At 35.3% G+C, this 14882-nt stretch overlaps 1 protein-coding gene across 3 annotated transcripts in view; it reads left to right on the top strand.

The window, feature by feature from the left end:
• BABAM2 (BRISC and BRCA1 A complex member 2) overlaps positions 1-14882 on the top strand; it is a 560438-nt gene that overhangs the window by 296163 nt on the left and 249393 nt on the right. For all 3 annotated transcript variants that reach the window (XM_072634065.1, XM_072634064.1, XM_072634066.1), the window contains exon 7: positions 3628-3737. In XM_072634065.1, the coding sequence (XP_072490166.1) occupies positions 3628-3737 (110 nt within the window). The remainder of the gene's footprint in view (positions 1-3627; positions 3738-14882) is intronic.

Genomic DNA, 14882 nt, shown 5'->3' on the forward strand with positions numbered 1-14882 from the left:
CTTGAAGTGAAAGTAACTATGTTTTCTTCCCCATCCAAATTCATAGCCCTTCTCTCTCCCCACTCCCTTACCCCAATTTTTCCATAGACCTATTAGATATCCATGGACCCTAGCTCTAAAATAACTTCAGAACCTTTACAACTAAGGGGTTTGGTGTAAAAACTAAGTGTTCTGTGAGCTGAAGGTGAGGGAAAACATTCCAGGTGTGGGAGACAGCCTGTTCAAGGGCACAGTCAGGTGATTGAATATCCTGAAAGAGAAAGAGCAAGTAGTTCAGTTTGGCTTGAATGAGGAGTAACTAAGAAACAAATATTTATTAAGACCTTTTATGTGCAAGGCAATGGGCTAGGCACTGGGGACACAAAGACAAAAGAAAGCATCTCTGCCTTCAAGAAACTTCACATTCTGTGAGGGAAGACATCATGTAAGTGGAGATGGGGAAGGTTTGAAATGAGAACAGTCTCATGGAGAAAGTTGAGCTTTGAAGGACAATAGTGATTCTAACAGAGGAGGGTGAGAAATGAGTGCATTCCAGTGATGGGGAATAACCAATGAAAAGACATGGAAGTAGGAGATAGGCTGTATCATGTGTGAGAAACATCAAGATGGGCAATATGACTGGATCATAGAATTGCATTGTTGAAAGTGACCACAGCAGCCATCTTATCCAATCCATATACGAAAGGAATGCTACTGTAGCATAATTAATGAGATATTATCCAGCAATTGCTTAAAGACCTCTAATGAAAAGGAAACTCTCAAGATAGTCCATTCCACTTTTGGAAAATATGTTAGGAAGTTGTTCCTGATACCTACTTTAAATTTACTTCTTTCAGTTTTCACCATTACTCCTGGTTTGCCCTCTGGAGCCATGTAGAACAAATTTAACCTCTCCTTAACATGACTGAATTTGCAATATTCAAATACAGTTATTATTATGTCTTCTTTGAGTATATTTTTCTCCAGATTAAATAAATATTCACAGTTTTATCAACTGATCCTCATATAATATGGATTCAAGACCCTTCACCCAGGTTGCCTTCCTGTGCATACTCTTCATCCTTATCAGTGTCCCTCTTAAACTGTGTTGCTAAGAATGGAAGAGAAAACCACCATGTCCCTGTTCCTGAAAGTCGTGCCCCTTAATGCATCACAAAGTTACTTTAGATATTTTTTGGCTACCGTATCACACTGCTGACCAATATTGAATTTATAGTTCACTAATAACCTTAAATCTCTTTTAAAATATGCCCTGTCTCAACTGTTTCTCCAATCTTGTGCTGGTAAATTTTATTTTTTTGTACCAAAATGAGACTTTACATTTATTCCTGTTGAATTTAATCCTATTAAATTCATCCTAGTGGTCTAGCCTGTCAAGATCCTTTTTGCTTCTTTCACTTGGTGTGTTAGTTATTCCTCAAAGGTTTGTGTTATCTGCCAATTTGATGAGCGTACAATCTTATGCCTTTATCTAAGTTGTTGTTTAAAAAAGCGTTTAATGGGCGATAACCAAAAAGGTCTCTGTGATACCCCACTGGATACCTTCTCATAGGATAACATTGAACCATTAATAACTACTTGTTGAATATATTTATTCAGCTAGTTCTGAATCTATATAATCAGGCAGTTTTATAGTCCACATATTTCCATCTTTTCCAAAAGATACTTTCTTAAAAGCTTTGCTAAAATCTAGGTAAATTATGCCTATTCCATTCCCTTCATCTATTAGTTATTAAGCTATCAGTGTAGGTGGTTATTAGGCTAACATTGTAAAATGTGAGGATCAAATGAAATAATGTTTAGTTTAAAAAAAAAACAGCACAATGACTGGCACACAGCAGCCCTGTGTAAATGCTTATTCTTTTCCTTTTCCTTCTGTGGTAGTATACATCTCAAAAAGGGAAAAGAACTTTAAATGCCAAACCCAGGAGTTTGTATTTTATTCTGTAGGCAATAGGGAGCCCCTGATGGTTCTTGAAGTCTCTGTGCTCAGCCTTGTTTTATGTGCCTATCTACTTATAAATTAAAAATATTTAAAGGAACATTTGTATTATCCATGGAGATGAAGACGAGAAATATTGTGAAGAAATATATGTTGACATATTAATGAATAAATGAATAGTAGGAAAAATGAGGTAAATTTAAGAAAATATGGTGTCATAGAACTCAATAAAGTTGAGTTTTGGAAAGGAGAAGGGTAATTTTACATAGAGGTACATAGAATTAAAAGGGATTTTAGAGATAATCTAGTCAATCTTCTACCTCCTTTCCGATTTAATAGATGAGGTCCATGGAAGTTAATTTAATTGACTTTTCCACAGTCAAACAACAAATAAGTAGCAGAGCAAACACTTGAACATAATATCTTGACTCCTGCCCCTCCTAGCCATGCTGCAGCCATATAGAATTAAATGTAACACAGCTAAACGCTGATAAAATCACTCGATTTGGCCACCATGAGATCTTAGAAGAACTACTTTGCATACTGGATAAGGAGAAAAGCTAAGATTACAAGGTTATGGGAGAAATTGGTGATAAGTAATTAAAACTGGTTACTAGTGATCACTTGAGAAATTTAACTTTGTTACAAAAAGTAGCAAGGTGCTAAGTAAAGTTGATTATTTTACTTTTTTTAAAAAAATGCATAAATGGATAGAGAGGTAAAGGAGACAGTAGAGAAGCCAGGATTGGGGGGGTGGGGAGTGGGGCTGTTTCTTATTGGATAAAATACACACTCCTGAACTTGGCCCTTGAGTATTTCTGTGATCAGGATTCATTTCACAGCCTTAGGTTTTTACTACCTTAATTCATATTATTCTTCTTAATATCCTTTACATTCCATTTGAAGCTACTTTGTATAGTAGTCAGTCAGGAAACATTGATTAAACACCATTTATTCAGTGCCAGGCATTGTGCTAAGCCAAGAAAGACACAAAGCAGTCCCTTACCACAAGGAGCTTCTGGTCTAATGGAGGAAGCACCAAGCAAACAACTATGTAAAAACAAGTTTAGGTACTAGATAAATTGGAAATAATCGATGGAGGGAAGACCATAGAATTAAGAGGCTCAAGCAAGCCTTCTTGTAAATGATGGGATTTTAGCAGGGATTTGAAGGAAGCAAGGGAAGCCTGAGGCAGAAATAAGGAATGAGTATTCCAGGCATGAACAACTAGTGAAAATGCCTGGAATTCTTCTTAACTCTATATTTGTTCCCTCTAGTAGATGCAAATATCCTTGAGCACAAGCAGGATTGCATAATGTTTGTATCTCTAATACGTGGCACAGAGTCACCATAAATATTTGTTGAATAAAATATGTTAGAAAGGAAAGAACTGAGTATGCAAAACCCAGATTTCTCATGATACCGGAAAGGAAAAGATACAGAGCATGAATAAATACTTATTGAATCGAACGGCTGAAGGGTTTAATTTTAGAAAGGGAAGAGGGCATGTCACTGTAAAGAAGGATGAAAGGATAGTTGTATGAGCAAGGTTATGTTTAGAAGATGGAAAGGAAGATGCTCATGTCAGATGGCCTCATTTCAGTAAAGAATGATGTAAGATTATCAGCAATTAGATGTTATATAAGAGCACCTGCCAAAAGCTATTCCATTTCTTTTTATTTAAGGATGCAAATGAAGATCCTGGAGAAGATGTGGCTCTCCTTTCGGTCAGTTTTGAGGACACAGAAGCTACTCAAGTGTTCCCAAAATTATACCTGTCACCGCGCATTGAACAGTAAGTACCAGTGCATTTGACTGTTAATGCCTTCTTATTGTTATTCTGAAGTTAGCACTATTGAAGTTTTTTACTTGTATTGTTTTAAATGAACCATTTACTTTATACTTTATCTATAATTGATGCTTATTTGCTTGAAAATGAAGTATACTGGGAGTTTGGAGTAGAGAGAAATAGAGTTCAAAGTTACAGTGACAGTTTGGTGAATCTTCTAAGTGGATAATTTGAGACCAGGAATAGTGCCTTTACTTGGATAATTTGAAACAGGCATAGTGCCTTCATAGAGAAGGATTGGTGGAATGTAAAAATTATAGTAGTAGCTCAGCATTATACTGGGCACAGTAGATGGAGTGCTGGGCCTGGAGTCAGGAAGACTCTTCTTTCTGAGTTCAAATTCAGCATCAGACACAAGCTCTAGACCTGGGCAAATCACTTAATCCTGTTGGCCTCTATTAAGCTCTGCCATAGGCCCTCTTTTCTCCTTGTGTCATCCCTTACTTGTGTATCCTTGTTGTTCCAGTTGTATCCAACTCTTTGTGACCCCATTTAGGGTTTTCTTGGCAAGGATACTGGAGTGGTTTGCCATTTCCTGCTCCAGTTCATTTTACAGATGAAGAAACTGAGGCAAACAGGGTGAAGTGACTTGCCCAGAGTCACATAGCCAGTTAAGTGTCTGAGTTCAGATTTGAACTCAGGAAGATGAGTCTTCCTTACTCCACACCTGGAACTCTATCCATTACGCCATCTAACTTCCCTTTACTTGCCCTCATACTTCTTATGGTCCTCGTTGCCTACTTTGTGACACTCTCCATCTTATCAAAGATTTTCCTAATATGTATAGCACTCAGAATTAAATGCAGTACTTCATTTCTTTCTTTTCTTTTATATTTGGCATCTTTGTTTTTCTTTTTGAAAACAATTTTTTTTGCATGTTGAAACAGTTATTTTAACATTTGTGTTTTTTTTTTTGTTTTGATTTCCAAATTGTATCCCTCTTTTCCTACTTCCCTTTCCCCCTCCCTGACAAAGTAATCAATCAGATATAGGTCATACATGTGTAATTATGTAAAACATTTCCGTATTACTCATTTTTTCCAAGAAGACTTCAATTAAAAAAAAACACAATGAAAGAAAGTGAAAAACAGCATGCTTCAGTATGTATTCAGACTTATATCAGTTCTTTCTCTGGAGATGGATAACATGCTTCACCATGAGTCTTTTGGAATTGTCTTGGATAATAGTATTGCTGAGAATACCTAAGTCATTCACTTTTCTTCATTGTACAGTATTTTTACAACATTCTTCTGGTTCTGCTCACTTCACTTTGCATCAGTTCATGTAAGTCTTTCTTATAGCTTATATATTCCATTCTAATCATATGCTTCAACTTATTCAGCCATTTCTCAATTGATGGGTATCCCTTCAATTTCCAATTCTTAGCCACCACAAAAAGAGCTGCTATGAATATTTTTGTAAAGAGTTCCTTTTCTCTCCTTTTGGATCTCTTTGGGATATAGACCCAACAGTGGTATTGTTGGATTAGTGGGTATGCACAGCATTCTAGCCATTTGGGCGTAGTTCGAAATTGTTCTCCAGAATGGTCTAATCAGTTCACAACTCCACCAGCAAGGCATTAGTATCCCAGTTTTCCCATTTCCATTCCAACATTGATAATTTTCCTTTTTTTGTCATATTAGCCAATATGATAGGTATGAGGTGGTACCTCAGAGTTGTTTTTATTTGTGGTTCTCTCCATTTCTTTTCTGATGCCAGCAGAATAAATACAGCAAAACTATACCTAGTGAGAATGCCTCTCTTGATGCACCCTCAGGGTGCATTAAGTTTTTTGCTTCCATATTTCAATGTTAATTCATATTGAAATTATAGTTCACAAAAATGCCCTGATCCTTCATTGATATTTTACATTGCAGCAGTAATTACTTTTAGCAGTGATTTTTGACTTGACCATATCATTCTTCTGGGTCTGGTAATTTAAACTTTGTTCTCTCCCACCTCTTTTGAATGTAAGCTACTTGCAAGTAAGTACTGTTTCATTTGTTATAGTTGTGTCCCCAATGCTTAGCATAGTGCCTGGTACATAGTCCTTAATAAATGTTTGTTGATTGATTCTTTTCTAAAGATTGTTCACCTTGACAGGAAAAAGAAGTAGAAAAAGAGTTTAGTGGTTCTACCAGCTGTCTGTCATCATGTCCACCCCAATACCATCCTATACCTGATCCTTTTCTTTTCCTTAGTACAACTGGAAAAATCCTTTATTTGTAGTTCTTGGCATTTCTTGTCAACCTCAGGTGAGCTTTAAATTTGGGACTTTATTTATCTTGGTAATATTCTTTTTTTTGAAAAATAAGATTTTATTGATATTTTCTGTTTTTTCTATCACAATAGTGTCTGATGTATCCCTCCAACTTCGCCTCCTGGAGAATCATGCCATATGACGAGTAGTATTCTTTAGGGTACAAATAGTATTTGTTTTGTCAGAACAACTGATTGATACATTGAAAAAATTTGAAAATGTGCAATATATAATAGTTGTGGGCCTCCCACCTCCACAAAGGGTTAGATTTGAGTATATCTTCTTGTCTCTTGTCATTCAAGTCTCATTTGTTTATAATTATAAAATTACAAACAAAATTTTCTTACATTACTCTGTGTGTGTGTGTGAGACTCTTCTTTCCATTTACATTGTAGTGGTCATTGTTAAGTTGTTTTCTTGGTTCTGCTTATATCACTCCACATCAGTTCATATAGATCTTTTCATACGTCTCTGTATTCATCACATATCATTTCTTACAGCATAGTAATATTTCATTACATTCATATCTCACAATTTATTTAGCTAGACCTCATTGGATTCCAATTTGATCTAAACCTAATTTCTGTTCAGATGGCTTTCCAATTTTTCCAGCAGTTTTTATCCAATAGGGAGTTTTTCCTCTGATAACTTTTACACTTTATCACATATTGGTTTTTTGAGACTAGGTTTCTGAATCTGCCTTTTCCAGTCAGTTCAATTGATCTAGCTCTGTTTTTTAACCAAAAGCTGATGGTTTCGATGACTGCTGCTTTATAATATAGTCTGAGGACTGGAAGTGCTATTCCAGGTTTGTCTTTATTTCTTTTAATGGTTTTCTTTGATATTTTAAGTCTTTTGGGTTTTTTTCAAAATGAATTTTGTTATTATTTTATCATATGCTATAAAGTATTCCCTTGGTAATTTGATTGGAATAGCATTAAAAGTGTAAATTAATTTTTCTGGAATTGTCATTTTTATTATATTAGTATGACCTACCCATGAGCACGAAATATTCCTCCAACTATTTATTTAGCTTTCTTTCTTTGAGGAGTGTTTGGTAATTGAATCTATACTAGTCTTTTTGTGGTTTGTGAGATTAATCCCAAGATATTTTATGCGTTTTGTAATTATTTCGATTGGGATTTTCCATTCATTAATGATATTAGCCTATAGTTATCTTTCCATTTTATCTTTCCCTTGTTTAGATATAAGAACTGTTTGTGTCATAAAATAATTCTGGTAGTATTCTTTCGCAAGTTTTGAGTGTAATTTGTGAACTATGGGTACTAACTTCTTTAAGTGTTTATTGGAATTCTTCCATGAATCCATTAAGACCATGTATTTTTTCTTTTTTCCTTTATAGTTATATGTAATTCCTTTTCTGAGATGGAGTTATTTAAGATCTCTATCTGGTCTTTTGAAAATTTGTATATCTTATATATTTGTATAAATTCCTCTTTCTTTTTGTTTGCATATAACTATGCATAATATGGCAGGGTTATTCTTTTTATTCCAGTTTTGGTGTGATTTCACCTCACTTATTTGTTCTTTTATTGATTTAATTTTTCTGCTTTTTTAGTCAGATGAGCTAAAAATTTATCAGTTTTCTTCATCTTTTCAAACACTTAGATTTTAACTTTTTTGATCATTTATGACTTTTTTGTTTCCAACTTATCTATTTCTCCTCTAATTTTTAATATTTCCTCTTTTGTGTGTATTTTAGGTTTATTTGTTTACTTTCTAATTTTTTAAAATGTATATTCAATTCATTAGGATATTTCAGTTTTTATGTAATTGTGTAATTTATATAGTATAATTTTTAATAAGGATATGATTTTACCCTTGAGGACTGCTTTAGCTGCATGCTAAAAATGTTGGTATGTTTTTTCCTCATTTTACATAGTTATTATTGTTTCTATGATTTGTTCTTTGATCCATTTATTATTTAGGATTTCATTGTTAAGTCTCCATTTGGGTCTCTGTTTTTTGTTTGTGGTCTGCAAACCAATTTCTCATTATTGCATTGTGGTCTGTAAAGGATATATTGATCATCTCTGCCTCTTACATTTGTTTGCAATATCTCTGTGCCCTAGTATATGGTTAGTTTTTTGTAAAAGTTCTATGTTTTGCAAAGAAATACCTACACATACACACACACACACACACACACACACACACACACTATCATACATTCTTTTGCAGTCCCATTTAGAAGATTCCATAAGTTCTTTAATCTCATTTTCTCCAGAAATTTGTCCAGTTACATATTTTACATTTTGTTTATCTTTCTGGAAAGATGAAGGGGTAACTGAAGTATTGGGATGGGTTTTGATATTAGTCTGTGTTGAATTCTTGATGAATGCTTTAGAGCATCTGCAGAAGGACAACCAAATTTTTGAAGGCCAGAGTTCCTTCTGTTTAAAAATCCATCCATGGGACTGGAGATATTTAGTCCAAAAAAGAGAAAATTTACTAGGACAAATGTTCTTAACTTTTCTTTAGCAGTTTGATGAAGCTTATTTATATCTCACAACAATAATTTTTTTAAATAATTGAAGAAAATTCTAATATTCAGCTAGAACTTATTGAAAATAAACATGTAATTTTTCCTTTCCAAGTTCACAGGCCATCATAAAATCTATCCATAGATCGTACATGTCTTTTGTAACCCAGGTTAAGCCCCATTTTCATAGTGGCTTTTAAGTAATTGGAGGATTTCCACTTGAAGGAAGAGAGATGAAAATTGTCCTGCTTAGCTTCAGAATGTAGAACTAGTAGCAGTGATTCAAAGTGGGAATGATAAGAGTTTAGGCTTGATGTAAGGAAAATTTTGCTAATATTTAGACCTATCAGAAAATAGAAGGAGCTGCCTCAGTAGGCAGTTGGTTCACTCTCACTGGAAATCTTTAAATAATAATTGTATGAAAAAGGTCTCCTAGGTGCAAATCACTTTTACAAGTTTTAGGGATACAAATAGAAGATCAAGATAGTATTTATTCTGAGGAAAGTTACATTCTAATTTGTAGAGACAACCTAAATGAGAGATTTTAGCTGCCAGTCAGATGGAAAGACATGCATTGGATAAAGTGACGCATCTTTTTTATTGTCATTTCCATTGATAAAAGCACATAAGTTTCTTCTGTTGAATCATATGATGACAGCGTGAAAGCTTTATTTCCTGAATTGTCAGTAGCTGTGGCTGCTGAGGAATTAGGGGTAGTAGCACCTGCAGAGGCAATTGCTAGCTGGCATCTGCACAAGAGTTGCTCCCTGGCCGATGGCTACAGGACTGGATTTGAAGATTAACGACCTGTTTGATATTTCTGGGGCTCTTGGGGTCAAAGCTCTTGTCTGCCTCTATCACCATTTGAATGTGATGATGTTGGGAAGGAGGGAAGGTTGGGGAGGTGCCATAAGGTAGTGATTGTTTAAGTCTAAAACATGCTATGTCCTATCTGTTTTTCAGGAAACCTTGCTGTTTCAGCTAGGCCAGAGTGCCTGTTCTGTTGGTAGAAACTCATTGGCACTTAGTGTTTGGTAGTAGGAATGGTGACTGAGTCCCTTCTTCATAAGGGTTACTCACCTAAGACAATGATTTCAGGGGCTGTGCTGAAATCAAGGCTGGTTTCTGGCAGGCTCTGCTATTTCTGAGGTTCTTAAACATACCTGCCCACTTGTGGCAGTTGGTCAATACTTTGTGACTAGTTTATGTTATAGAAAGAGGTTATTTCTTCATTAGGAATTAACCTAGATCAGAGGTGTTAAATTCCCAATTGCTGGCTGAATTTGGGGAACCAGATTAAAATGTAACTGGGGAATGATTACCAAAATAAATAAAAATACAGCACAATATAGAGGATGTTAATTTGCGTTTTTCTAAATCAATATGTGGCCCACAGAGATCTGTTTCTGTTCGAATTTAATACCACGGATATAGATGGTCACTGAGGTTCCTTCCTGGCCTTCAATTCTAATTTCATTAGAGTCAAGTTAAGTCAACAAACATTTATTAAGAGCCTGTGTGCCAGCCACTGTGCTTTAACAGTAGCCATGTATGGTAGACGTTCAGGTGTGTCTTAGAACTAGATTGTCAAATTTCCAGTGTGAGCATTTAAACCTTGGAAATTGGAAAATATTAGAAACCAAGGATTGATTTCTTGTTTTTTTGATTGTCTAGATTTAAGACAGTGATATTGGAAATGTTAATAATGCTAATTAAACTTAAAGTGTGGCATGCATACATTTTCCCCTGGGAAAGTTGGTTTTTAAACATTTACTAACCTACCACCATATATAGCATTATTTTTGCTATGTAGATAAAGAAGCTGAGGCATAGAGAAATGAAATGGCTTGCCCAGGGTCACAGAGACAGTGGCAGAGTCAGACTCCAAGTTGTTGCTTCATATAGTCTTATTTTCTTCAACCAATCTTTGTATGATAGAGTTTTGAACCTCCTCACTATCCTGGTTGCTCTCCTTTGGACAAACTGTATCTTGTTGGAATGTTGTATCCCAAACCTAACATATTATTCCAGATATAATCTTTATAAAATAAAATGGGGCATAAAATATAACAGGGCTATCACCTCCCTTATTTTTTGAAAAATTTAATATTTGAAATCTTAAAGAAAATATTTAAATCCCACAGTTTTTTCAGATCTTTATAGGTAAGAGAATATTGAGGATTGACTTATTTTCAATCAAGTACAAGGCCTTTAATAAGAATTTTTTCCTTAACAATACACCACTGCAATCCTTCCAACTGAAGGTAACAATCTTAAATTGCCCTAGATGGAGTTAGTATTTGTCTGACTTGTTTCATTGTGTAATTGTGATTAAAGTGCTTTGTAAACTTTCAAACACTGTGGAAACGTACTCTATTTTGATATTACTATTACTACCACCACCACCACCATATATGGTAATTTTATTCCATCTAGACTTTTTTTTAACTTAAATTGTTATCTCTATTTAAGCAGTCATAGAACGATGATGATCAGATAAGATAGCCTTTATGGATCTTTATTTAAAAAAAACCAAACAATTATAATGAAAAACAAACAGTTATAATCAAAGCATGCCCTTTAAATCTCCCTGTCCCCCTTGCTATCCTCCATAACATTATGGTGTCTTCTTTGAGGATCTCTGATTTCGTTTATAATGTCTTTGCCTCTGTACCTTAATCTTACTTCCCCACTTGCGTAGTCCCATATTGATGTCATGTATGCCAATCCAGAAAGTGGGAGGAGGTCCTTCTAGTTCCTTGCTTTCCCATATGTAAAAGGAAAAAAAATCTGCTGTCCCCAAAAGACTTCTACTGATAATTCCCCTCAAAAGGGTCAATCCCTTTAAATGGAACATTTGGTAAAAAATATGGGCAAGAACCTCTTGTGCATATTATAATTGTATGAGGCTCTGAAATATCACATTTCTGTAACCTACTCTTTTTGCCCAGGACAGTGGAATGGTTCTTTCTGTGTCTCTGTCAGCAACATATGACTATAGCCCATTATATGTTTTAGATGCAAATGCAAATGAGAGTATATAGTTTAGCAAAGAGAGCCCCATTTAAGAAGGATCTCATGTTTTCAGTACATAGGAACATTTGTAAAATATATATTTCAGACATTATATATCTGTTTCCCCGAGAACCACAATCAGTCCTGTTAAAGAATGAGAACATTATTTGATTAAAAAAAAATTACCATTGGTAAATTCTGCAAAACAGAACTTCTTTCTTTTTCTTTAGAGACTTAACTTGAATATTAGGAGGGAGGAGAGCAATTTGATTCTACACTAGTTGAATTTTCCACTTGGCAGAAAAGTTTTAAATTATAGTTACATCACCAGAGCTGGCACTGAGCGTTCCCTGCCCTTCCCTTCTTCTCAGACTGTTGGCAATTCCAACAGTGAATCCAAAGGTTAAATGGGCACCAGAGATTATCCAGTCCTCTCCCTGCAGAAGTGTAGGCTTCCAGTTTTTGACTGAGCTGCCTTGACAGGGAGGGGCCTGAAGAAAACCAGCTCTGTGATTCCATCCCAGGGATAAAAAGACTTCAGCCCGGAGGCAGGCCAGGTGGCATCTTTCACCAGGCCAGTATTTGTTTTTTAGAATTTTTTGTTGTTAAGTTATAAAACCAGCTTTGGAAATAAGTACTAAATATTTACCAGCTCATAAAAGTGATCATTAACCAGCACTGTTGATACCAGTAATACACATTTCTGATATGACTAGCTGATTCGTCCTAGGTGCTTTTGCCTGTCTTTTTTAATATCTTGTGTGCCATCACACACATACAAGATGATTTTAACCATGGAAAGTAACCAGTGTGATAGCCAATTAAAGTCAAAAAGACATGTTTTCCCACATAATTTAAATGGCTAGTTATAAGGAAGAAGAAAAGAAAAAAATGGAGATTGGGAAGCAGTTGAGTTTCAGAAGAAATTTGTTAAATATATATTTTGTTGATTTATGAAACCTATTGGGAAGGAACAAGGGAAAGAAAAGGTAAGAATCCAAGAAGAGGAAAAAGTTATAATGGATAGAAGAAACAATGGAATATCTTGACACCAGTTCTGTACTTACTTGTACAGCAATAGAAACATGGAAACTTTGTGGAATACCATTTTACTCTTTTAGCAAATATTGGTCTGCTCTTCATATTAAAAGGTGATGCTACTATGACTCGCTGTACTTTAAATTACTTCTCGACCAATAGAAATGGGTTTCACTGAGCTATGTACACTTTTCTCCAGATTTCAACTGCTTGCATTTTTGCAATAACTGACCATATTCTAGATTTACTCTTTAGCCACAAGGTGGGCTTTTTCCTTTGAGTTAAGCTATTTTTTAAGCAAAATTTTTTGTTAACATTGACCTTAATCCTTATTTTAATCTTTTTTTTTTTATGAGAAAGGGATGAAACCAGAGGATACATAAATTTCAGAGATGTGTCCTATTTGGAGGTTTATCTTGGGAGCTTGCAGATCAAAGACCTCCTTTCACTCAGAGTCCTATGTCCTTGGAAGGGAAAGGGCTATATTTGAACTTAAAATGTTTAGAGCATCTGGGTCTGCTTATAGTCTATGATTTACCAAAAAGTTAGCAGTGTTGAATAACGAGAAGTACACTATTTTGGGAGTCAAAAGACCTAGCTTTGAGTACTGATGGTACACTAATTCACACATGCCCTTGGTCAAATCACTGAATTTCTCATTGCTCATCCGTAAAACAAGGAGGATGGATTCGATGTTTCTAAGTTTCCGTAAAACTCTAGCATTTAATTCTAGAATTTCATCTTGCCTGTGATGTTTATACGTTATACAAATCAGGTTATCTCCCTCAACATCAGTTTGTTCATATTTCTGTAAAATGAAAGAATTGGACTAGAATCAGGGGCGGGGAACCTGTGGTCTTGAGACTACATGTAGCCTTCTAGGTCCTTGGGTGTGGCCTTTTGACTGAGTCCAGCTTTTACAACGCAAATCCTTTTATTAAGAGGATTTGTTCTTTGAAGCTTGGATTCATCAAAGGGCTGTCCTTAAAGACCCAGAGGACTACCCATGGTCTCATGGCCACAGGTTCCCCATCTGGACTAGACAGCTTCTGAGGTCCCTCAGAAGGTCCCCTCCTGCTCTGGTTCTTCGATTCTGTGATCTCATTGCTCAACTGAAGGTAAATATCATTGAATCATAGGATGTCGATTTGGAATGAGAACTTAGAGATCACGTTGTCCCAACCACTTATCTTACAGATAGAGAAACCAAGGCTCAGAGAAGTTAAGTGAGTTATATTTGAGGTCATACATGTAGTAAACAGCAGAACTGGGCACAAGTTTATGTCTTATTATATCATAAAATATGTCCTTTAACTTCAGCAGCCCTTCTACTGCACCATGCTGATACCCAAAATATCTTTTTCTTTTCTTTTAAGCTAAGTGACTAAGTGTCAGCTTGTTTCCTTTGCCACATCTTGCAAAGTCTGTTAGGGATGGAACTATATATCTTTAGAATGATTTATCAGCTATATCCTGGACATGGTGCATAAGTATTTACTCCCACATACCCTTCCTTTATTCCTATTGTGCATACCCTAGAGCTTTTTTACTACTTCTACTCCAGTGTCATTATGCCTAAGAATAACTGTTGAACATTTCAGATATGACCTGTAAACTTAAAGATAATTAAAAAGGTAACACTTAAATAAAAATCCAGTGAGGGAAAAATTCTATAATTAAAAAAACCTTCCCTTTAGGATTTTTGCCAGTGCTTGATGATATTAAAATAAGGTGAAGTCACAATAAAATCAATGGCATAGGTTCTCAAAAGATTGTTTGTAGTGGTCAAAATCCAATGTTAAATAATAGAGATATCAAAAAACCAAAGCTACCTTTGGCTATTTTATTACATTAGTGAATTGCCCCAGAAAAAGTTAGCCAGAATCTACTGGACTATTTTGTGTCAGGATTTCAGTAATAGAACATCATAGTAAACATAGTTTAATTTAGCCTTCGTTGGGCTTATTGAGTCACTGAGATAATCTTATAATAAATATTGTTCTGCTGGAAAGTTTTCTTTTATGATAAATATACAGCCTTGAGTATGCTAAGACAACCAGCTGTCAGGGTAAGATGTGTGTTTGGCTTCAGTGGAGAAGGCGCTGTGTGTTAGCCTTTGGGGACTATGCTGTTCATTTGACTAGTCTGGGAGCAGGGCCAAAGGGGCTCTTCGTGACTTAGAAAGGAATTCTGAAAAGTAAGTTCAGCAAGTTTTCATTAGTAAATTTGGCCTTTTGTCTTGTCTATTCCTCACATAAGATCAAGAGCTCAGCCT

The sequence above is a fragment of the Notamacropus eugenii genome, chromosome 1 (genome assembly GCF_028372415.1).
Source record: "Notamacropus eugenii isolate mMacEug1 chromosome 1, mMacEug1.pri_v2, whole genome shotgun sequence".
Taxonomy (NCBI): Eukaryota; Metazoa; Chordata; class Mammalia; order Diprotodontia; family Macropodidae; genus Notamacropus; species Notamacropus eugenii.